The sequence below is a fragment of the Parasteatoda tepidariorum genome, chromosome 7, assembly GCF_982258835.1.
Source record: "Parasteatoda tepidariorum strain Cologne lab strain chromosome 7, Ptep-v5.0, whole genome shotgun sequence".
In the NCBI taxonomy this organism is placed as follows: Eukaryota; Metazoa; Arthropoda; class Arachnida; order Araneae; family Theridiidae; genus Parasteatoda; species Parasteatoda tepidariorum.
The window spans coordinates 85,241,908-85,268,364 of NC_141761.1; the positions used below are offsets into that span (position 1 = coordinate 85,241,908).

The 26,457-nt window shown below is 29.0% G+C and overlaps 1 protein-coding gene across 1 annotated transcript; it reads right to left on the reverse strand.

Annotated features, from left to right (window-relative positions):
* Positions 1–990: 990 nt before the first annotated feature.
* Snrk (SNF related kinase) lies at positions 991–25,949 on the reverse strand. Its single transcript, XM_016055031.5, has 5 exons — positions 24,886–25,949; positions 22,506–22,647; positions 15,049–15,258; positions 8,373–8,522; positions 991–3,290 (listed from the first exon to the last, which is right to left on the reverse strand). Exons 1-5 carry the CDS (start codon positions 25,478–25,480, stop codon positions 1,856–1,858), a joined length of 2,532 nt encoding a protein of 843 aa, XP_015910517.1. The 5' UTR covers positions 25,481–25,949; the 3' UTR covers positions 991–1,855.
* Positions 25,950–26,457: the final 508 nt, after the last annotated feature.

The window sequence follows — 26,457 nt, forward strand, 5'->3', positions numbered from 1 at the left end:
ACAAGACTTATATAACAGTATTTATTATATAAGTTGATTCAACTAACTGGCTTTCTTCTAAAAAAAAAATATATCTAAATTTAACGAATTTATATTAGTGAAAATGAAACGATAAATTATTTAAAAATTTGAATGTAAATAGAACTGAAACGATGAAGTGAATAGGAGTTAATAAGCTTAAAAAGTTTCTTTGTAGAATACCTTGCATTTATTTTTTGTCAGTCAACTTCCAATTCGGAAAATTACAAGACATTCTCAGTCTTTGTGTTTTAATTGGAAGGCGTAAAGAAAAGGATATTTGTCGACTATTGTTGCAAAATGCACTTAAAACCAATTTTTATTCCAAAAACACTCAAAAATTATTATTTAATGTGTTCCTCAACTGCAATACGCAAAATTTAAAATATATTAATTTCTGACACTAGAATCACAGAGAAAACTATAAGCTTCCAATATTTATATAAACTACATGCATCTTGGCATTTTAAGTTATAGATAAAAGTGAAGCTAAGGTTACTCATTTGACTATTTTTACTAAATGCACTTTGAAACTTAACACACTGAAAATTTTCAAAGATTGTTTTTCATACAAAGATTGTTTCTCATTTATATAATACTACAAATAAAACTTTTGCTGACAAATCTAGATTTTTTCAAAATAGAAGACTGAACAGAAATGCATGTAAAAACATTTTATAGTGTAAAGCTAGTGAGATTAATCTCTTTATGGTAGAATGCACTTCTTAAAATTATATACTAGGATGAGTCTATTTTTACTTTTTTTCAAAAATCAACATTTCCAGTGGTGGAAAAAATTGTGTATTGGCATCAAATGTTTGTTTAAAAAATTGTTCTATTTCTAAATCAAATTTGCCCCTTCTGCCAGCATCTTTAAATTAATTAATATTTTATTATAAAATATTTTTATATTTTATAATAAAATATAGAATAATATTTTCTTAAAAAATATTTTTATTTTTCACATTTAAATTTTTGTAATCAACTAGAGAAAATAGTTGCCTAGTAAGATTCCTTATTCACGAAAAAAATATTTTGATATTATACGATATTTAAGACCTCAACAGGGCTGGATTTAATTTCTCTAAATGGTGCATTTTATAAAATATATCATTTTTTATTATGAATCAAAACTTCTAATCAACTGCAGAAGTAAGAATTTCAAAGTTGTGCTTTGTCTTTGTTTGTGAACAAAAATAATATTAAGTCATATTTACCACCCTTATCTAGGTGAAAACACAAGTCCTTTTACATATTGTGGTTTTATAGGGAAACTTATTGATACACATGAGCAACTATCGATTGTGAAGTTCAGAAAAATTGCTGTTGATCTGCCTTTAATAGACTTAGTACTGAGCAAAAATATTTGTATCATATATGTGAATGACAAATATATTTTGATAGCAATTCAATTTTTTTTACAAACATTTCATGTAAATACACAACTTTTCCCACCACAGGCAATTTCAATTTTTAAAAAAAGTAAAAATCAACCCACTTCATATGATAAAATTTTTATTTTCATTTTTCACATAAAATGACACCTGGCCTCCATTTGACAAGTGTAAGAAATATGGTCGATATAACAGAAGTAAAAGCAATAGTCACAGTTAAAAAGAATGAAATTCTACAATTCATTAAAAACCACACTACAGATGACTATAAAAACAATAAATAACGAAGCATTTTGAGCTCTTTTTCAACATATTTTACAGGAAGAAGGATCATATGTACAGGGTTAATTTTACAACACTCTCACGGAAGACTCTACCACACAGAGAGCCAACATTAAAAATGTTCATTGTACAGATCATCAACATAACAATATAAATATTTGTTAACATAGAGTACAACATTTTGAGGCTAATTTCATGTCAACAACAGCCTGTTGACTCCCTCTGCTTTTGCGACTACCAGAAAGATCTTTCTTACGCTCATTCTTTTTCCAACCATTCTGGTTGATGTCGAGCCTTTGCTTGTTGGCAGACCGGCTACCTGAGTAAACTAACCGTCCTAGAGTAGAAGTTCGCCCATTTTTATCAGAGATTTTGTCTGGATGTGAGCTATGGTGGTCGCTTTTAAGATTTAACTTATGCCTTTGCAAAGAACTCAACCCACTGTTTAAACTAACACTATTACCAATGGATGATGTGTACCTATTGAATGTACTATCAGGGAAAAGTTTAGGATGAGATTTCTCTTCCACAAGTTCACAGGAGGAAGCTTGCGGAATTTCCGTAAGTGAAATACTATCAGATCTAACCACAGAACATTTTTCCTGAGAAGAAAAATGACCAGTATCTGCTGACAGATCCCCACAACTCATTGAGTTGGTCAAGCGCGGCTGACCTTCCGAAAGAAAATCTAAACTGTCGGTACTTTCTGTTGAATAAACGGAGTGAGTGAATGATGCTTTTTTCTGTTTCCTACAAGTCGAGGCTTTCCAACGTCCAGGATCTTCAAGTTCTTTAGAAGACTCTTTAGCAGAATTACTTTGTGAACAGCAATTCTTTTCCTTACTCATGCAATCATTTTTAAACTCTTTCTCACAAGAAAGAGCATGTCGCTTTTCTGGGGACTCTTCCTGGTTTGACGTGCCATCTAGCTTCTCTTTCCTATGCTGAAATTCAAACATTCTCATTCGTACGTGAGATGTGACTGTACTACGCCCTTGCAATTTGCCAACATATTTCTTTTTTATAGCTGCCAGTCGTAAAGAAACTGCTCTTTCTGCACAATCCTTTTCTTCATTGACTTCATTTAAAGGTAGCTGGGGTGAACTCTGGACAGAATGCAACCTTCGATTTGGACCAGTACTTTTAAGAACTGATTCTACCACTGGTTTGGAACTCTCAATTACAGGTGAAAAAGTAGAAATATTGGGTACTGGCAAAGAAAAAGATGGTCTTGGGGATGACTTTTTCTCAGACGCACTGGAACACTGGCTTGATGTTTCGTCATTATCCTCTTCTAACTTTGCTAGTTGCTCCCGAAGGTTTTTATTCTCATTTGATGGTGATTTGGCAGGAGATGAGGCTCCGCTGGCAGTGCTACATGCATCTTCCTCTTCTCGAACAATGCTACACTTTCTTTGAAAAGGAATAGTACTGGCAAAAGTTTCGGCAGAAAAACGTGGAACAGCATCGTTCAACCCCAAGCGTGGGGTAAAATCGGGCATTTGCAGTGATTTGGACGGGAAACAAGGAGACAATAATCCTTCGACTGAAGTAACCGGTTTTTCTTGAGCAGGAGAGGGTACAGCGGATGATACACTGAAATGTGAATCAAATCATAAATTAGTATCCATATTTCTTTAGTAGTTAGAATGAATTCAAAACAAGCATTGATGAACATTGTTAAAACATTCAGAGGTTTCATTTCTAAAATTAAAAAATACAGAAAGACTTCACATTTTTTTTTTTAAAATCAAGTACCACTTTCTATGTAGTAAATTTTTGCATAACTTGCATTTATAGAATTAAGATGTGACCATTTTCAGAGATTTCCAGAGAGAAATGTTTTACACTAAGAATGCTTTTTACAAAGTAAATTAGTGTATTTTTAACAATAACTTAAAAATTAAAGCATGGACATTAACTAATACCTATCAGTGAAGATGAAATTATAGTTTTGGATGTTCTATTAGGAAGGGACCATTGATCTAAATTTATTGCAATCACCTAGCCTACTGATTTTGACTACAGTTAGATCAATGTTGCTTCTAGGAAAACAATGAAAACTGTCATATTGCTAAGTCCTCTATAAAGTGGTATGGGGACAACTGAATTAACCAAATAAACAGTACTGTTCTGAACCTAGATCCTATTTGAAAACTTAAAGCTAGAGTTGAATCCCTGTATTAAAAAAATACAATCGTCAAGCTCTACTAATAAGTGTTACGACTCCAGTGAGGAAAGGAAATAAAAAATGTATTTATATTCAATATTTGTGAGCCTCTACAAGATACACTAACCCTGGAAAGCATGCTTTTAATAAGTTTTTGTGAGACAGCTAGTGGAATTTTCTTCCATTCAGCATAGAGAACAAATAATATTTGAACAGTTGTTACACCCTTTAATTGGATGATCCACGAGAGTCAACTCAGAATAGAGTTCTGGGCAAGCCAGTACGTTCAGTCAATGTCCAACAGTCAGTGACGGACCTCACAACAAACATTGTCATCCTTCAAGTAACAGAGGTCCCATCCCTAAAACTGTTACAACTTATTATGTTTACTGCTGTGCTAGGTGACGCAAGTGGTTCTTATTTCTGAAAGTGAAAAATTTGCGGTTTCATAAGAAATTAAAAAAGTTAAATCAGTTTCTATAAGAAATTAAATTCTTAAAAAGATAAACAAAATCTATGGACAATGTGCACCTCTTGGGTTCTTCTGTGACAGACTTAAATGACTCCAAATTGCCATCTTTGCAAAGAGCTCTAGGCCTTTTTCTTCACCATTATATAAATGCAATTATTTGTGAGTCTACAATATTTTGGCAAAAAGCCAGAGAAAGACTTTTAAAGAAGATTGGAATGAGTTACACAAAAGAACCAGCAAGAATACTTTATTTTAAAAATAGACTATCTCTCTGACAGTCAAATGCATTCAAAATAATAAAAGTATCTGAAGACAGAATTTTTGCTTGCACAACAAGAGAAAGGCAGAAGAGGCTCAATGATAGGTATTATTGGCAAAGTTCTTTCTAAAATAAAACAAAAATCAGAGATAAGATGTTGCAAGAAAAGATTGCTGAAGGAAAGTTTGGGAGAGAAAAAAGTGAAGTAACTGTTGCATTAACATCATCTGATGATGATACAGATAAAAGCTGTAACACTGATCACTAATGAAACAGACATTTCATTTTCAACAACTTAGTCTAAGAGAGGACAATTTAATATCTTGTCACCACAGTTGTCTCTGCACTAGACCATACTAAGATATCAGATAGCAAAGCAGTATTTGTCATTGCAGAAATTACAAAAAGCCTGGGTCAGCACATTGAAGATTGAGTACAAAGTCTAATTATCTCACATACTTAAAAAGAAATTTAAATGGCATGTTCTTTTAACTGGGCACTGGGATGATAAACTTTTACCTAAACTAACTAGGAATAAAAAAGTTTATCAGTTACCTATTTTAGTTTCTGGAAGCAAAGTATCCAAACTACAGTGCTACACTACTGTTACTACATTACCATCTGCTATTTATGAAATGATTGGAACAAGCTCAAACACTGGTCAATATAATGACGCCTCTGCTCTATTTGAAAAAGAAATTCTGTGTTTTGCATGTCCCCATCATATTATGGTCAACTTTCGATGTAAGTTAGGGATCAAACTGATTGTGTATATGGTGTATAAATCAATTGAGAATGATTTATGCATATTTGTAGTTCGAGTATACGTTAATAACTGGATAACTGCTCTGATAGCATCTGATGCACCTCATGACTTTCGGTTGCTCAAAATACTTCTGGATAATTCTGTTATAAATACCAGCATTTCCAAAGCTGCGTCTTAAAAACTAGCAAAGCATCTTTGATATAAAGATCTTATAGCATTAGCTTTATCGGACAGTAATGTACATGCCTGTTCTTATAAAACAGTTTATGATAAAGGCTATGAAATAAGTAAAAAAGTCAAAATAATCTTCCAAACTTTGGTATCATTATACTTTAAGCTTTCAGAGAAAAAAGCTTGAAGATTTTGTGACAGTAATGTACATGCCTGTTCTTATAAAACAGTTTATGATAAAGGCTATGAAATAAGTAAAAAAGTCAAAATAATCTTCCAAACTATGGTATACTTTAAGCTTTCAGAGAAAAAAAATTGAAGATTTTGTGACAGTGGAATCAATTGTGTTGTTTAAACAGATGGAACATCCATGTGAATTCCTTGATGTTGATCTAATTATATGGAAAGATAGAGATTTCTATCAAGCCCCCAAAACTGTAAAATGTATGGAAGTTATAAATGATTATGCTGAACATAACATTGCTCTTATTCAACAGTTCACATGATTAAAAGAAAAGATCAGTCTCAAACTTATACTCCTAATGCAAGTAGTTAAGGAATAAAGAGGAGCATACTCTATTGACCCAGCCCCAGATCCATCAATGGGAGAAAGTAATTAGATTTTCAATAAATTATTATTTACTAACTTTTTAATCAAATTAACCATTTATAATTTCTTTCACTTAACAGCATTAAGTAAGAGGATATTAAAATTGCTTTGTTTGGATTTGCAAGTTATCACTTACATTGCAAACTTTAAAATTTGAGTAGCTTGATCTACCTTTATATTTTCTACTGAAAATTGACAAACCTTATTTTCTCTCTAAGGGGAATCTTTTTAGATATAGTAAGACCAACAACAATTTAAAAAATCAAAAATTATGCCTTTTACTTTAAAAGTCTTTATTATTAATAAAAATCAAGGTTCCCATCCATTGCAATACATGCATAATTTAACACATTTGATATACAGTGCAGGGTGGGCCTCCCTGTTTGCTATTTGAATGAAAAATCTCGCCCATATGTCTTTCGAACCTGATTACAAGCTCTGAAGGGGAAAAAAATGGGTTATGCGCATCAATTATTTTTGTAAATCCCATGCGGTGTTCTGATCGTTTTCCAGGTTGTTTTTTGGTTGTAATTAATCGCTTTTTAGTAATGATACCATTGTGTAATTATTTAATAAGATATTATTACGACACACAAAATTTTCAAAATTCTGGAATTTTCACTCATTTTAAAACCATTTAAAAGAACGCACAAATTATAATGAGGAATTATTATTATTTTTAAACTCATTCTCATTAGAAAAAAGATTTTTTTAATGATAAATATAAGAATTTTGTACGTTTTGGGTGTTGTAAAAGCTATGCAAACATTTGTGAACGAAGAACAGAATGAAGGACAATAAAATCAAAAATGTTTACAAAAAAACATCTCTTTCAGTTTAACAATAAATGGTAAAACACCAAAACTGAACATTTCCATTTAATATTTTCGATCTTTCGCATCTAAAGTGTGAGGAGATTATAACTTTGTTAATGATAGAAGTTTGTTGCGAAAATGATGTCTCTTTCTGTAAGTTCGAAATTGGACAAAATTCTGATATCCTGATCTGTCTTTCATAGAAGGGATTAGATGCATAAAAAGCGAAATTCTATACAAGTTATTTAGGAGTAACAAAACAAAGTTGATTAAATTTTATAGGATAACAATTAATAATGAAATTATATACTAAGTATAAAAAGGAGATGAATAAAGCATAAAATTAACCACATTAATGCTAATTTGTAAGCGAAATAAAAGTAGGTAAATTCCTTTTACAAATTATATGTTGAAAAGTTGGTTAGTATACACAGTATGAAACACTAATGTATAGATTTTTTAAAAAAAATTTAAAAAATATTTTTTATCAAAAAATTTGATAATAAAGGACATTTAAATTTGATCTAAAAATTTAAATAAAACCCTGTTCAAAAAATGAAAACTAATCAATGATTCTTTTGTAGCCTGTTTAAAGTACTTATAAGAAAAAATTTCCATTTGTACCAATTCCTTGTAAAAATCAAGGTAATTTTTCAGCCTGAGATATTTTTATGAGACAATAACTTTGAATTCCCTTCATCACTTCTTAATGCATTCAATTACATTTCGATTTTTTGTTGGTTTTTTTTCTTCTTTTTTTTTGCTAATTACACATGTTTTATTTTTGTTTTTTAATAATTCCAATATTTCTAACGAAATGTTATGGCAATTAAATTTCAAATTCGTAGCAAATTTAGTATACCAAAAATTCAATATCTAGATTTTATAAAAATAGTTGTCTGGTCATTTTGCCTCCATTCTAGACTTTCTAGTAACAAAAAGGAGGCCTCACACACTAAATACACTTTTGAATTAACTTCCAATAATGCAGGCATTTCAGCTTTAGTAAATTTGGGCAGTTTTAATTCCGAATGGAAAATCAATACTTATTACGAATAACAGTGCATATATTTTGCTTACCTTTTAAAATAGGTACAAATAAAAACTTTTCATTTTAAACAGTTGAACCTTCAAACATAAGAAAATTTGATCGAAAAATCAGTTCTTTTGAAAATAAAAAAATTTTGAAAGTCAAAATGAAAAAAAAATCTGAAAAATCTTAACCCTATCACAAACAATCTCCAAAGTGAATTATGTACAAAAATAAATACTAAAAATTACTTTAAAAAATTGTTTTTTTAAAGTATTTTTGAAAGTTCAATTTTACTATAAAACTATACCAGCTAATATAGGTAACATCAAAATATATTAATAATATAGTATAGACAGCTCTCTTAAGGAAAATCAAACATTACCTGGGTGTGAGTGCAACTGGTGATAAATCTGTCCTAGAAATTCGGCTGTTAATCATTTGGGCTCTTTCTTGACGTTGGGCTCGCAGCTTTCTTTCAGCCAGAAGAAAATATGTTGCTGTGATGTGATTATACTCATTCTTATCAAGAGCTCTAGAGTGTATAAAACAAGTTAAGACACATGGTAAAACTACAAAAATAATAACAGTTCGTAATGTTTTGAATACAAAACTGTGAAACATTTGAACTAATAAATTTGCAAAAAATTTTTTCTACATAACATAGTTTTTCCATATTAAGTAATATTAAATTTGTTATACAACATGGAAAAAATGAAAATTCTGCAATTCACTTTGAAACAGTGTTACAATCTTAGTAACACCACTTCAATTTCAAATTGAATTACATTCCACATTTTTAACATCAGGGGTAATTGTGGGCCCAACTCAAAAATCCTGAAAATTTCTTGAGTAAAATCATTCAAAAAATTACTATCTTTATAAATTTAAATCATTGAAATTTTCAATACATGATATTCAAAATGAATTATATGCAGCATAATTTAAATGAATAATTATGTGTAAGTTTACTTTTATCTCTAATCACATTTATTATTCTACCAGAAAAAATATTTACAAATGAAAGAGATGCCAAGTATAAATTCTAGTTCTAATATTTTTTTATAAAATATACAAGAATTTTCATATATAAATGTGATCGATGATGTCTTGAAACTTCTGGACTTTGGATTTCCGGAAACTTTCGGATCGCAGTTAGCGAAAAATCCGGAATTTTTCCGGAGCACAATCACCCCTATAACATAAAACTGAACAAAAAAACTTTCAGAATGAGATAATCATTTCAGTTTAATCAATCAGTTTGCTATTGAAGAAATCTTGTTGATTTGAGTTTTAAATGACAGAGGAAATGCAGAGTTAAAAGGATTATATTACATCATTACACATGAACCTTTATTTAGAAAATTCAAGAATAAATATACTATTTTTTGCGTATTATGGTAACAGATTATAAAACCCCACTTGACTTGAGCATCTAATGAGAACCTGGGTTTGAATCTCAAGTACATTATTTGCAGTGGTAGGAAGTAGCCCACTACAAGTAATAAAACTACTGCAGTCGTTACATTTGTTTTGTAATTTTTAGTGTAATGTGCTACTTTTTCAAAAAAAGTAGTATAGTGCAATGATACAAAAAAAAAGTAGCTTGTAGTGATTCCGTTTACTTTTAAAGTTAGTTTAGAAATTAAATGCTGTTTTCATGCGACTAATTTATCTAACTTGATGGGTACAAATCTTCGCGGGTCCATCAATGAATACAACGAAAAGGACCCTATAGCTGTAGTTGAGAAAGGAGTTATTTAAAAGGAAGAGAACATATTTTCAATGTACTTAATTTCTTAGAAGAATAAAAGAGCATTAAAAAATTGCTAATATTTGATAATTTGGCATTTTCTTAACTAAAATATTCGCTATCAAGAAAGTCATAAAAAGTGGAAGGTTAAATGAACAAATTTAAAAAAAAAAAAAAACATGTTTTGGAGTAATAAACTGGCTCATTTAAGCATGAATAAATATTTCGAAACTATTCCCTAATATTTAACGTAAGCCAATTTCTAATTCAAAACCATTTTGAACATAGGTGTAAGTTAAGTAATGTAGTTTTTCCAACCATTGCACATTTGCTACATGTTATTGCTTTTATTGATCATAGCAAAGAAGAAAACATATGCATAAGTTACAGTCCCAATTGCACACCATTTAATAATATAGAATTGTTTCTTACTATTAATCATACTAAAAGCATTTTGACTCATTAAGGCCGGATTTAATGCCAAAATATGGATACCATGCCAAGCTCAAACATAATATCGCGTCTATTAAACAGTCAAACTCAATCTAAGAAGGACTACATATAACTATAGAAGTTAGTTATTGCGACAATTTCCCAACAAGTAAGAAACTAAAAATCTTCTGCCATTACGACAAATATCTTTTAAGGAAATATATTTTTAGGTTGTTTAGGTGAACAATATTATAGGAAAAAGGTTTAAATGAAGACAACATAATTATATATCAATCTAATATCAATACAAGAAAGCAAGAAAAGCATATCTTTGCCTTCTTTAAATTTCAACCCCTTATATTTTATAAAGTAATATGAGTAAAGAGGAACCACAAGCTATTAAAACTTATTGACAATTCTAAGATCTATGCTTAATCTGAAAAAGTAATTTATTGTAAATAAATTATTTATTTTTCTGTGTTTTGATATCTTTAATAATTTAAACACAGTGTTTCAAAATTATTTGCCAGTTTTTACACCAGTATTTCTCAATTACAAAAGGGGGGAAAAATAACATTTCTATAAATTTCTTGAATTTATCCTCTATTTTTGCTAGCTGCCTTTGCTTTCATTAGGATATGTAATCAGGGTAAAATACATCATTGGCAAACATATAATTATAGTATTAAAATATTTAGTCCAAAACACCTCTTAATAGTCCTTATCAGCATCCTAAAAGTACGCTATTTTTCAAGAAAGGTACTTATAAAGCTGTAAAATAATAGAATAAGATTTCCCAAAATGTTATATAATCTTAACATTTGCATATTCTTTATACTAATTCGCAGCATACATTTGAAAGCATACCTACTAAGGTCCTCCCCTAAGAATCTTCAATAGAAAACACAAGAAAGACATTCCCATACGATTAATATCAAAACCATTCTTATAATTAAGAAGCAGATATCTTTTTTTTTTCTAAGTATATAAAATGGAAATTTCAAGATTCCGGGTTGTGACTTAAAAGATTTCTGCTATATTTATGCTCTTATCAAACTAAAATAATTAGTTTACTTAGTTAAATAATTAATTGGTTTCAAAATTTGTTTAGTTAGCTAAATAGTAGTTGATCTAATTAAAAACAATTCTTAGTTTACTTTATAAAGTTATTGTGGGTAAATATACTTGCATACAGTTTTTTTTAAATAGATTTACATCTGGACGTTTTAAATTAATATCATGGTTTTGAATCTAAATAGAAACACTGGATATTTATTTCATTTTATAATACATCTTAAAAAACAATTTCTTTCATAATTCTTTGATTCATCTTATATATATATATTTAATTAAATTAAAATAAAATATATATATTTTAATTTGACTCTTCGATTAATAAAAAAATTTATTAATTTGGTAATGAAGGTTTTAAAACTGAGGTAAACTAATTAACAGCTCTTTGTATGAAATAAAAAAAAAATTACTTAGATGATATGTAAGATTAAATAGTTTCAGTATAGATAAATGCTGTTAAATTGAAATTTAATGAAAATTGGCTAACCTAAAAAGGTTGGACACACAAAAGGCAGCTAATTTTGTACATAATTTGGACTAACAATGATCGCCTTTTTTTCACAGGTTTACAGTTCAAGTTGAAAAGACATGAAAAGTAGACGTCAATCTAACCCAATCAGAGTACAATTTTCATTCTGACAGACTTACAACACTTTTTGCTGCAAGATTTTAAAGATGGTTTTATTGAAAACAATGCATTGATATTGATTGTCAACGCTAATGATTAAAGTAATGTGCACATGTGATTAATTTATGCCCCATCACCTTTCAATGTTTTGAAATAATAAAACTGAACATTATAATTAAAAGACAAGTTTACAATATTGACGAATGACATTTATAAAATAAGAAATCGTATGCAGAAATCAGTGCTGCTTTTAAAGGTTAGTGCTACAATTCTTCTATGAGTAGCAAAGAGAGGTTTTAATAAAATATTTTTTGTTTTATATTTTTGATTGTTTATGCATCAGCCAAACATCTGTTTAAATAAAATTCCTTTCTCACAACACCATAATTGGTAAATTAATCAATATCAATACACCTGAATAATTTGATTTCACCAACAACTTACATTTAGAGACAATGAAGCAACCATTGTTAGAAGTTACATTAAATTACATATGTAATAGAAAATTAAAACATTATGATAAGATAAGATAAACTTCATATGCATGCAATACCAAACTCAAAAATACTCTTCAAACTGCAGAATATTTATAAGTGTTACTCATTTTAACATATACAATATAAAATAAAACAGAAGTGCACAAATCTAACTAATCAACTCTTAATGCTTAATGAATTATACCACACTTCTAAGGAGAGAGAAAAACTTATACTATTTGAAATAGAAAATTTAGGCATATACTGTTACTAAAAAAAGAGAGAGACAATTTTAGATCAGTTTTTGATAATAATTTAATACCATAACAGTTGAATAAAAAAATTAACCAAAACCATGCCATTAATGAAGTAAAACTAACATAACCAAAACAATTAACCATGTAGTGCTTTTGAAGCTTTATTCTACATTAAGAGGTAACCAAATTAAGAATGCCTCCACAACTTCCAAATAAAATGTTCTTCTACAATTTTATATCTTTCGTGTCAGATTATTTCATATGTATATCAGATCAAAATGACAAGCTACTTGAAAAAATATGCACAAATTTTCAGCAAGAAATTAAAGATCTTGCATTATTTTTAAGAATCTTGATGTAAAAAGGGTTGCAAATTTCAAGCAAGATTTAAATTTCACGTGATTTGCGCAATTAAATGCTGCAAATAAAAAAATAAAATATTAACATTTTGGTGATTAAAAATGCAGCACTACAGAAGGTGTTTTCAAATTTTTTCTGGTTGAGTATTATTAGAAATTCCCTGGTTGTGTAATTTACCATTTTGGTGAACAAAACAAGCCAATCACACAATTTAAAGTCTTCAGGCTTTTTTTTTCTGTTTCATGAGTCTAAGATTTACGTCAACAAAGCCATAATCACCCATGAATTGAAGGAGAAAATTGAGAACTGTATTAATGGAAGTTAACCCAATCCACTTATTCAAAATGACCTGATAAACTATCTTTTACATAACCCTATACTGTTACGTAATTTACTCTCTTGGCAATCAGACCATGCAATCAGGCAGTTTAATGTCTTAATACTTTTTTTCCCCCTAAAGGTCAAAGATTTATGCGAATGAAGCCATAAAGAGACAGTTGAAAACTGTATTCAAATGCGTCAACATGGATAGGAAAAAATTCTGTAGATTTTACGAAATAATATTAATTTGAATGTACTAAACACACTTACACATAGGGTATTTTAGTGATTTTTATAGTCATCAAAATATAAAGACTGCAATTTTTTCCAGTTATGATTGACATTAAACATACTTGAATTGTTACGTATTATGTTTAATCATAATTTTGAATATTAATAGGCATTTAATTCATCAAAGATTGTTACAAGATTTTTTTAATTAATTAAAAATAAACTGTCCTGATAATAAACTGAACATTTTAGAACAAAAAAAGCTTTTAACTGATTTCAATAAATGAGGCTTGCTTTAAATAAGTATTACTAATTTTATGTATTAGTAATACTTATTTAAGTAAGCAAGCAATAATCAATATAAAAATTGTATTTTGGTGGGGGTTTTTTTCTTCAGGAAACTTCATTTTCACTGAATTTTTTAAGATGCACAAAAACCAGGAAAATTTTATTTAAACCAGGAGAAACTAGAAAAATTTAGTAGGGTTGGCAACTATGTGTATTAATAAAAGTCAACCCATTTATTGAAAATGACCTGATAAACTAGTCTATTCATATCCCTGTACTGTACACATTATGAATCCATAAAATTACAGTTCTAAAATTATTTAATCAAAACTATTTCTTGTGTGACTTTTGGAAAGAATGTTAAAAAGAATATTATGTGGTATACAGTCTGTTAAAGGGTTAAAAATAATGACACAAAAAATATAAAAGTAACAAATGTATGTTGAAGATAAAACCCTTACAATTATTAAACACCTTGCACTTAAACATTTTTAATAACTTTTAAATATTTTCTAGATTCTTAAAAATAGATTTCAAAACTAGGATGACAGAATGACAAAATAGTTTAGTCATCTAAGGTTAAACTCCCAAATTTTGGTACTAACGCTAAATTGGGACAGTACACTAACACATTAACATCTTACAAGATTGCAAACCTTAACTTCAGTTTCATTACTTATCTATACCTGAACATTTTTTTTTTGTAGTATGCTGACCTGTTGAACAAAAAAAAGACAGAAATATAAAAACAAGCATGCTTATACAGAATATAAACTTCATTAGCTTGAAAAAATTATTAAGGTAGTAAAAGTCAAACAGCTTCGCTTGCTCAAAAATGAGTGCCCATTTTCAAGATTTGTAGTAAGTGATGGATACCTATTTTTGAGCACTTAAAACTTGTAGATTTTTACTATATTCACAATTTTTTTGAGCAAATGAAATTTTTAGCGTCATGTATATCTTTTTGATTAAACTAATGTAAAACTAATTTAACACTTTCATCGCAGCAATGACGCACGGCAAGTACCCTCTGCGCTTAGAGTTCCCTTGCAGCACTAAAATTGAAATAAAACTCTTCAGAATGACTTTACTTTAAAAAATAATAAGCAATAGCAGTCAATAACTATATTCACTAATACAACAGTAGAGCACTGCGAGTATTCCTGGAAGGTGAGTCATCTCGTCCGGCACAATAAAAGAGCTAAGTTTCATAAAAAGAAAGGAGAGGGAAAAAAACATACTCAATTATTTCTTCTTTTGAAGCAATGTTTCCATTAACCATTTTCTGTACAATATGAGCATGATCTTCGTCTGAGAGATGTTCTCTTGAAATCAAAGGCAAGTGATCAGCAGGCTGGATTGCATCTCCGCTATTCAACCAAGGATCATTAGCTATTTGCTCCAAAGATGATCTTTTATCCGGGTCTCTAATCAACATCTCTCCAATGAGCCTAAAACAAATAATAATCAAGTGAAGACAGGTTAAAGAAAAATTATGTAATTTAATTTAATTATTAAAAACCATAATTTCCAGTGTGTGTTAAAAACTAAATGTGCTCTATAAATGCCTATTTTAAAAATGTTTCTCCAAAAAATATGAACACTTTTTATAGAAATCCCTTAAAATATCATAAAATTAAATGAATACCCATCCTTCAAACAAGGTGGAAAAAAAAGTAAACAATAAAACAGTACTCAACAACACTACAAAATCATACACACATAATTGCAGAAATTAATAAAGCTGTAATAATTCTTTTTTTTTTTTTTTAAATATTTTTTGTCCTTGCTGATGACTTTACATTATTAGATTAAGCAAAACATGTTCTTTGTAGTTCATCCATCAAAATAAAGAATCACTTTATTCAGTATCATTTAGCATGCTTGTATCATTTGTATATTCAGTATATTATTTTGCTTGAAGTTAACTCCTGATAGTCGAAATTTACCACAATCAAGTTATTTTCTTTGGTAATTTTCCTTTTCGACAGTCCATAAAAAATTTCTTTCAATAGTATCTAAATTAAAACTGGTAGCTATTAAAATTGAGTCAATTATGTACAAATATACTAATTGCACCTATATTAGTACATTTGGTGGCCATTAAAATTGTCTCAATTATCAAAATGAGAGCAGCACCTATTACCAAAATTAATTAAATATCATTGGCATCAATAATAGTATGGTGATTTTTTATGTTTCTAAATGAAATAGTACTGTTTCTCTTTTAATTTAATTTTTCGCTACATAGCTTTTTTTTTTTTATTCAATTAAAAATATTACCAAAATTAAGTAGGTATCATTGATCTAAATAACAGTATAGCAATTAAATGATCTCCTTAGTGATATCATTTTGTTTTCTTTAATTAGATCTCTTAAAGTATATTATCTCTTAAGTATTAGATCTCTTAGTATATGATCTCTTCAATTAGAATCATTTTACCTGCTTCGATTCACTTAAAAAAATTTTAAATTCTTAATTGAGTTTTTTTTCCTATAGAATAAATGAATTTCTAATAAGTTTTAAGCAATGAAACCTATGGATAAAGCTATATGCTGGAACCATATACGTAAATAGTATAGTAAACTATCCCTAAATTGGAACTATTGAATTTTCCAATTTCTACTAGCATTATTAATTAATATTAAAAAAAATCGTGGATTCAAAATTTGTATGGGCATTATTGAATTGTTGATTTTTTTAATATATCAATCAGTTCCTATTACCAGAATTAATCAAGCATCATTAGCATCAATAATAGTATGCTGATATACATTTCTCTTAAATGAATTATTACTATTTGTCCATTAATCTTGTTTATGAGCATATTTTTGGCTTTTCACAATTTTTTTTTTTTTTTAATTACTTCTGATTTTAAATAACTTAGTTACAAAGAAATGCATTAACTTTCCTCCATGCTTCCAATATCAAACTCTTTACCACATCTTTTGCACTTTGCCTTGTGACGATCACTAGATGCTGTTAGCCATTCCTTATATTTTTCATCAAGTGTCCATTAATTATTAAAAACACACTTCCCTGGCATTTCTAACAATTTCACATTTGAATGAAGTATTAAAGCTACCATGTGTGCTATCAGAAGAATTGTATTTCTCGAATCCTATGGATGTAGAAGGTAAATGCAGGTCTTCAGCAGATAAAGTACCTAAGTATTGTCTAAAAAAGAGTCAAGAGCCAACTGCAGTATCACGCTCCCCTTTGCCCACGCTAAATTTTTTTTATCCAGAAAGAAATAATATTTTAATGAAAAAAATAAACAAATAATAAGGGTGTATTTTCGTCCAATTGATTGTAACCCCTACATACACGCACACACATTCAAAATGTTCTACCCTCGATGCAGGATCTCATTCTTGGCAAAAGACATACTTTTTAACTGTCGATATCTTGTGGATATTTAAATAATTGACCAACTAGTGATACTAGAAATTAAGGACTTTTAAAACCCTTAAATCAAAATTAAATACTTTTAAGGGCCCTTAATTTTCAAAATAAAAACTAAGCTGTTTTTAAGAACTTTTAAGGACTGTGGGAACCCTGACTTATCTCTAGTGGCGAGTGGTGACCAGATAAATTTCCCATTCTCGCTCTTCATATTTATCACAGACATTCCACTCTTCACTTTATTATTATAGATCGAACTTTCATTCAGTTCATGAAAGATATTAAATACCATGAAAAATGTGGGTTTATTGTATATTTTTGAACTTTAAAAAAAAAAAAAAAAAAAAAAAAAAAAACAGTGGTTATTTTTTTGTTATCTTGCACCATTTTCTTTAAAATCTAAATTTCACTCAGACAACTTTGCTTAGCGTAACAGTGCATAATGAATTGCAGTGTAGGAAAGGCACTCCCATTGACAATGAAACAGTCCCCAAATTTACAACTATTTTTGGAGACAAAAACTTTATCAACCTTCTCAAAATTTCAAAATTCTGGATAAGCAAGATATTTGAGAATACACTAGAAGTTTCAAAACCTTTCTTCTACAAAATAATATGTGATGCAATACTTTGTTTTTAAGATATGAATCAAGTATCGTTTGATTAGACAGATCTACAATTACATCTTTAGAACAAAAAAAAAACATTAAAATTTTCTTGTACATTTGTAATCTTTACCTTTATTTTTATGAAAAAAACAAATAGGGTGACCCGGGGTAATTCACGATCACTCTGTTTCTGGGGTAAATAATGATCATCTAAGTTTTATTTTAAAAAAATAATTTTTTTTAAAATTTGAGACATGGACAAGAATGATTGTACTCTTTACTAAAGTATAACTACATTTAGTTAATAATAGTTTTTTGTTTAATCTAACAAAATAAGTATCTTTTAAACTGCTCTCTGTATTTTCCATTTCAAAGATGGGTTTCGAAATGTGCACATTTCTGCAAAGATCCCCCTCCTTCTCTTAATAATAAATATTTTGAGTTACTTTCTTTTTCTTTGATATAAAAATAGTGAAAGCTTTTGTTTAATTGTTTCACATATACTGTAAACATTATAATTGATTATAGGAAACTATATCAAATGTTGCCCCCTACAGATGGGGTAATTATTGATCACTGGGGTAATTCCTGATCATTGTCATTTCTTCTTATAAATAGTTTAAAAAATAGCTAATAAATAGTTAATTTTCTTTTCTTAAATAACAGTTCATATTTATTAAGTGGAACAACTATAAAATATATTTTAACTATAATCACAAAATTTGTTTTTAACTGTAAGACAAATGTGCTCTGATATGCACCATTTCTAGCTTGTCTTACCTTGCTTCTATCTTAATTTTATGTGTGTACATTGTTAGAATAATTTTTAAGTTGATAAATTAACCTAATATAAATATGGTGAGAAATTATAAGCCTAAAAAGGATACTAAGCTTCTAGAAAGCAAAAATAGTGAATTTCTTTTAATGATTGAAAATGAAAATTTCAGTGTGAGAGCTGCTGCCAAAGCTGAAGAGTTAATCTTTATTCCTGCTTTTAAATAAAACGTTTTATTAGCAGCTTAAACATATCTTTTTGGTTTATTTGTTTGATCTTAATGTCTTATTTGTTAATTACCATTGTATAATTATTTTTAAACAGCCCATTTACTATAAAAACTGGTGATCAGTAATTACCCCAGAAATGATCAAGAATTACCCCGGAAATGACCAAGAGAAGGGGTAATTCTTGATCACTAAAAATTTAAGATCTTTTAAATTCTAATTAGATTTTCAAACAAAAGAAGGTAGAATAGGACTCATCTCATATAGCTTCAAACTTGCAGTAAACATTAAAATCAGGGTTGGGTTTTTGACGTCAAAAAGTGGTTTTTGACATGACAAGGGTATAATACTGGTTTAAACCGTCAAAAACCCGTCAAAAATGTCAAAAACTAAAGTTTGCCAAAAAATATATAAACTTCAAAACTACCAACAGTTGCCATGCATTATATTGAAATTTAATTATACTATAGGTAATCAGCAGGTTTTAAAATATTTTTGAATTAAAATTAAGGTAAAATAACAGATTTAAAATCTCAGAAATTTATATTCAAATGCATGTGCAGAAAAATTTTGCACAAAATTTTTTTAAATATTTATATTTTGAAAAAAAAAAATTTTTTTTTTTTGATACTTAAGAAAATTAAAAGTTTATTACTATGCATTTTTGACATATAAGGAACATATAACATAACTAATATTTATAAGGAACTTACAAGCTATGTTGTATAAATACAAACTTGATACAAGTGTATGAAAAAATTTTTTAATGTTATACCGAATATCTTTATTATCCAGATTGTTAATTTGAATTTAAAAGTAGTTATATTTGTGAATAATGATAAATATAATTCATATTGTTTATTATATTTATTTATAATTATTACACTTATCATTTTAAAACAATTTTTACCTCTTAATTTTTTCCCCCACTTGTATTAAGAATACAAATAATGCATATCTTGAAAGCAAGAAGTAATTATTCAACAGCTGAATATTTAGATATTCAACAAAACTATATAGTATTCAGCAAAATGAAATTCACAAGTATTTGGATAAACTAAATTTTCAGCATAGTAAATGAATAGGCTGAATATACTGTAAATCGACACTAACTACTCTGTGTATTTAACAGAAAGCACTTAAATTTGTATTGTCTTATGTTAAAAAGATTATTAAGAAGATTTAAAAGAATATTAAAAAGATTTTTCTTTAAAAGATGTCTAATGTGCAAAACTGCTAATGTTTATCTTTAAAAATGTCTAATTTTTAGTATAATCTATACTATACACTAAATTTGGTTATAAATAAATTTCTTAATAATATCACTGCAGATTTTCAATAACACATGAAAATGAATACATAATATTACAAAAGATGTGAGCTTTCAAAAGTACAAGATTTTGGTTACTATTCAAAATATAAGTGTTTCTTCAAAATTTTAAATTTATTTTTTCTAGAACATATTTAGAAACACTATCCTTTATAAAAAATATATAAATTTTATGTATTAATTAAATTTCACATATGAATATAGGTTTTTGACATTTTCGACATTTTTGACAGTGAGGTTTTTGACGTGACGGTTTAAACCATGGTTTAAACTGTCAAAAACTGTCACATGTCAAAAACCTGCCAACCCTGATTAAAATTCTATCTTGAATAGTTTTTTCACAAAATAGATGTTTGCATTTTTTGATCAATAATTACCCCAGGTCACCCTAATGCTTGTAAACCTGTAATACTCTTATGATTGAAACAAGCATTGATGTTTCACTTTTAGTTCATTATAATTTGCATAATAACTACAGGATTGAAGATTTTCAAAAGTTAGAGGAGAAAAAATAGAGCATAAAATTTATCAGCAAGTCAATGCCTGCTACTGTTTGCAACACCATAAAAATGAGACTAAAATTGTGCATTAAAAACATTTGTCAGGGTTGCCACTCAAATCTGGAAAAAAATTCCCTGTACATCAGTGTTTCCCAATGTGGGGCCCACGCCCCACCGGGGGGCAATTTAATTGCAAAGGGGGGCAATTCAAAAATGGACTTGGCATGAGTTTAAACCTTTTGCCCTGAGCCATTTAAATGCAATGTGAGATTTCGGTGACAAAATCGAAAGAAAAAAGCAAATTCTTAAATAATTGCGGTCAATAAATATTATGTGACTGAGGGATTTTTTAAGTGACAAACCTGAAATGAAGTATTTTTTTACAGTCAATGGTAAAGCATTTGTGAGTTATTTAGTCAATATCTTTGAAAAACTGAATATATTAAATAAGAAACTTCAAGGAGCAAATAAAACCTTGTTGGTGCAAAAGCGAAGATATATGGCTTCATTACCCTTATTGAGTTATGTCAGAAATATATTAACAACAAAAACTTTGAACAGTTTCATTGGCTCCAGAAATGTGAAGTAAATGATACCCCTTTACTTGCTATTGTCTATCATCTGAAAATTCTATCGGATGATTTGAAAGAAAGATATTCTGATTTAAAACAAATTTATTTTCCAACATGGATGTTGCAGTCCATGTTAGTGGATTTGTCTGATATATCAAATATATGAAGAAGAACTTGCAGAAATGCAAAATGATGAGGCAGTTAAAACCTTATTTAATATGAAAGGAGTGATGGTATGGCTTCGTGCGGAAACAGAAAACAAACACCCAAAATCAATCAAATGTGCAAGAAAACTATTGTTACCGATTCCATCTTCATATTTAGCTGAATGTGGATTTAGTGCTGTAAATGATTTTATTGGTAAAAAAAAAATCGTCTAGATATAACACAACGGGGAGACTTGAGACTGAGGCTAACCAAATTGGAACTTAAGATAAAATCTACGTGCAGCAAGCATCAAGGGCAAGAATCTCACTTAATTAAAATATTAAATTATTATAGAAAAATATTTATTAAAATTATTTCGAATTTGAATTTCAGTTCTTCATTATATGTTCAGAAAATTTACTTACTTTGTTTCGCTAACAATTTCCTACGTTTCTTAAGTGAACAATTCGATTTTTTCATTATTAAAAATTATGTATATGTTACATAGGGGGGCATAACAATTTCAGAAAGGCTTAGGTGGGGCATAGTACAAAAAAGGTTGGGAAACACTGCTGTACATATTATACACAATATATTAAGAGGAAACAACAATTACTGTGCTCTTGTGTGAGCTACATTGGGCTAACTATATTTATTAGTTTTAATCAGTGGGAAAACAGTTGAATATACCTGAATATACCAGCTGAGTATAGCTGAAATACCATGATGGCTAAATATCCCATAGATTATTCCTTGAGTGGTGACCATTTTTTAAAAGAGAAAAATAAACAAAATTCCCTGTATTTTCCCAGTTTGTAAAGAAAAAATAAAAATTCCCTGCATTTTCCCAGTTATTTTATGTGATTTTTAAATTCCCTCTATTTTCCAGGTTTTCCCTCTGTGGAGTGGCAACCCTATTAGAGGCAAACAAAATAAAAAGTAGTGATCGCAACATAATTGCATTGGCAAAAAACTTAATACAAGATAAAATTTACGCTATAAAATTCAAATTTTTCAAATATATAAGTTATCATTATATCAACTTTGTAACAATCATCAAACAAGATAAAAATTATTTTCAGGCAACAGTATATATATTTGCAAAGAGAATATGTAGTATACTATATAAATTACCTCACACAATCTTCAGATATATGAGTTGGAACATGGTATTTGCAGTCCATAATCATGGTAAGCGTTTCACTGTCATTAGCTTCTTGAAAAGGAGCTCGACCACATACAAGCATATACAGGATGACTCCTAAACTCCAGACATCTAAAATAACAGTTTATGAAATTTACAAAGATCTAACATTCAATTTAAACTATAACATTTTCAGGGATTAAAAGTTCTTAATAACAAATTTATACAATTACAGTTAAGGAAAAATTGTAACAAAAAAAAAGAAAATTAAAAATTTTTTTTTCATTAATTTTAAAAGAACTAAAATTTAAGAAAATTGAAAATATTGTAAACAACATAATGTGAATTCCAAAAATATATTTATAAGTAAACTCATAATCAAACCTTGAATACAAGGTACAAGTGTTAATTTACAAAACTTATCAAATAATTCCTATATGTACTCAAACTCAATTTCTGTACTAGGCCATCCATACAAATTTTAGAAGCAATTTTTTACAGTTTTGTCTTGGAATGATCTTCAATTTTGATCATCTATTGCCTTCGACATTCTCAATTAATATTTATTTATTCATTGTTTTCCTCTTAAATCTTAGATATTTGTTAGAAAAAATATAGAAACTGACAAAAAATTTTTAACTGAAAGCAAAAAAAAAACTTTGCTAACAGTACAAGGTTTAAGGATAAGGTCATTAATAAAACCTCAACCTCTAACTCAGAGTAAAAGAACATTTTGAACAAAGATTTTAAAAGTTTTTGAAACTATTACATCTAAGTACAGAAACACAAAGCAGAGGCTAATTCAAATAATAAATCAGAATATGTAATTCACAAAATATTTTCAAGAGTTATTAAAACTAGAACACCCGGCAATAGTTGCACCTATTATAACACCTTTAATTAATAGTTGCACCTATTATAACACCTTTAATTAATAGTTGCACCTTGTACATTAACTAAATATTATGAATGTAACAGAAGGTGCCCAAGTTTTGTTAAACTTGCAAAAGTTAAAATAAATAAATATAAGGTGGTTTTCCAGAGGCGGCAAAATCGAAGATACATCATTTGAGTAATGATGTTACTTTGAAGTTTCTCATATGGCACTGCCTGGGAAGATTTTTATATTGGTATCGACACCAAAATAGTCGCAGAATTTTATAGACTTCCGGGAAGTGGCATATAAGGAACTAAAAAAATATCTTTGAAGAAGACCAACTCAAAGACATACTTTGATTTTTTTTATCAAATTTTTGGAAACTTAAAATCCTTTTGCCCTTTTATCAATTTGGCCTTTTGGGTATTTTAGTTGGCCTAAACAAAAATACTGATGTGGAAATATACCCAACTACTTAGTCATTGCCAAAGTTTATAACTTTTTAAGCGCAGGTATCGATATAAAAATCAGAAAAATCACTAAAAAGTGCAATATTTTGGGACAGATATTAAATATGGATCAACCAAAAAAAAAAATAGAATTTCAACAATGCTTTATACACTAATTAATCAGACAAAAATCAGTAGAAAAATGAATTAGTAACAAACAAATATTATTACAGTAGAGCTTAACAATAATTTAACAAAAACCATAGAAAAGATAACTAATAAAACATTTGTTAACTTTGATTTTTCAATAATTTTTGTCCATCAAAGTAATAATTAAAAATGTTCAAATGTGATACACTTAGTTTATGGTAAGATATAATATAAATAATTGTCATAATGCTTTCCATGGGAGCCAAATTTTTTTTTTTATAAAATATATTTGTTTAAATAATTTTCATAAGTTAAAAAACTCAATTCTTCTCTTAATATACAGAATCTGTCTTTTAATAAAGCAGTCCATGAAATTTTTCTGACTCCTCCAAAATTTCTCGAACTTTAACGCTATAGTTTTGGTCCATAAGACCTGATAGGCACACTTTATGAGGGAAAATTTCCGAATCATGATCTGCAGAGAATAATCCCTTTAGTCTTGGCAACTTCTGAACAGCAGCCTACAAGAAACTGAAAAAATATCACAGAAGGGGTGGTATACTCAAAGAGTATAACTCATAGCCACCCCCAGAGCAAACCTATGTTTTTTTTAATTAGCAAGTTTAAAATCCGTTAGGCACTTGGCAATGTAGTTGGTAGGGAGATTTCTGCATCCTGATCTATGGCAGAATAATTGCCAAATCTTGGAAACTTACGCGCAGCGGCCCGCAGGAAACTAAAAAAGTAACATCACAGAAAGGAAGCAACATCATCTACATGTTTTTTATTTTTTGAATTTACAAGTTCAAAATCTATTTCGCAACTCGGCGATTGTAGTTGGTGCAACAGATCACAATAAGGAAATATCTAAGATTGACACAATTTCAGACTTACCAACTTTAGGGGCATCATAAGAATCTCCAAGCAATATTTCAGGAGCTGAATATGCAAGTGAGCCACACGAAGTTTCCAATTTTTGGCCAGGACAGAACTTATTGCTAAATCCAAAATCAGTTAATTTCACCATACCAAGTTTTTCAAAGAATACAACATTTTCAGGTTTAAGATCTCTGTGCACTACATGCAATTTATGGCAGTATGAAATGGCATGAACTATTTGCCGAAAATACTTCTTCGCAGTCTCTTCGTCCACGCCATTCTCATGTTTGAGAATGTAGTCATACATATCACCTCCATCGCCTAATTCTAAAATTAAGTATAACTTAGTTTGGGTGTCTATGACATCATACAAGCGTACTACATTCGGATGTTGTACTAATTTCATGCAACGAACTTCTTGAAACAAGTGAGCCCTCGAAACTTCATCTAGCCTTGTTTTGTCGATAACTTTTACAGCGACCTGCTCCCCAGTAAATACGTGCTTTGCCAACTTAACTACGGCAAAATGGCCGCGTCCTAAAGTATCTCCCAAATCATATAAACCTGCAATTTTTCCATCATAATGAGCGTTACTCCGGCTTCGGCTCATTATACAGAAGATCTCAAAACTTAGAGAAAGTAAACACACAGTATAAACTGTGCAAGTGAAGACATTACGATTGCATACTTCAAATGAATTATCACCTCAAAAATGGGAGAAAAAAAAGAAAAAGTACTTCATTAATCCGATCTACACGCATACGCTTTATTTATTTAACTCAAACACTAATTTTATAACAAATTAATAAAGAATATAATAAAATGTAAATTAACTCTTTGCTGACTGCTACATTAAAAACACAAAATGAAGGGGAGAGATGAGAATGTCTTCTTTTTGTCATATTTACCGATTTCCGATTTATAAATGATAATTATTTTTTAATATTTCAGTTGAATTAAAATTGAATTAGATTATGAAAATTTGATCATATTTTTTCTCATTTATTTAAAAAAAAATTTAATATTTTAGGCAGAAGATCTTTAAAGATATTCAAACCGTTAGTCTTAAAACGTGATACTAAAAGAAACAAATATAAGCAATAAAAAGCGTTACTTGCGATCATAACGACATGAAGGTGGCGCTTAACCGCATACTTTACCTATGGCAACAATACAGTTAAACTAGTTACGGATTTCTGAATAATTTAATTTGATCTGAAAAAAATTAACAACATGCGTTAACACCTGGGAAGTTTGAATAGTGGCTATCGGAAAGCTAATATAAAAGAGTTTCTAAAAAAATTGCCTTCGTTTGTGAACAGGAAAACTCTTTGCTAGTATGGAGGTAACGTCATGTAAAGATAGCCACTGTATTTTTAATTTGAGCATGCTTATACATTTTCTTCCTACTAAATATAGGGTAACAACGACGAAAAGCATTTTATTTTTTACTTGTATATTTCCAAAAGCAAAAAACATTAAAAAAAATTATTTTCGATATTTTTAAATAAATCAAATCTCTAGCGCTCCTAAGAGTTTGCCTAGGTAAGTCTGAGGGAAATGTCCGGCCCTGAGTCATTCAATAAT

Bases quoted from the DNA above. Each gene is read 5' to 3' on its own strand.
- Snrk (XM_016055031.5), bottom strand. From the start codon at position 25,480: ATGAGCCGAAGCCGGAGTAACGCTCATTATGATGGAAAAATTGCAGGT. The intron at 22,648-24,885 runs GTAAGTCTGAAA...CTGTTATTTTAG, and splicing joins TTATGATGCCCCTAAAGTTG to ATGTCTGGAGTTTAGGAGTC. The intron at 3,291-8,372 runs GTAATGTTTGAT...TTCACATTTCAG, and splicing joins CCAGTTGCACTCACACCCAG to TGTATCATCCGCTGTACCCT.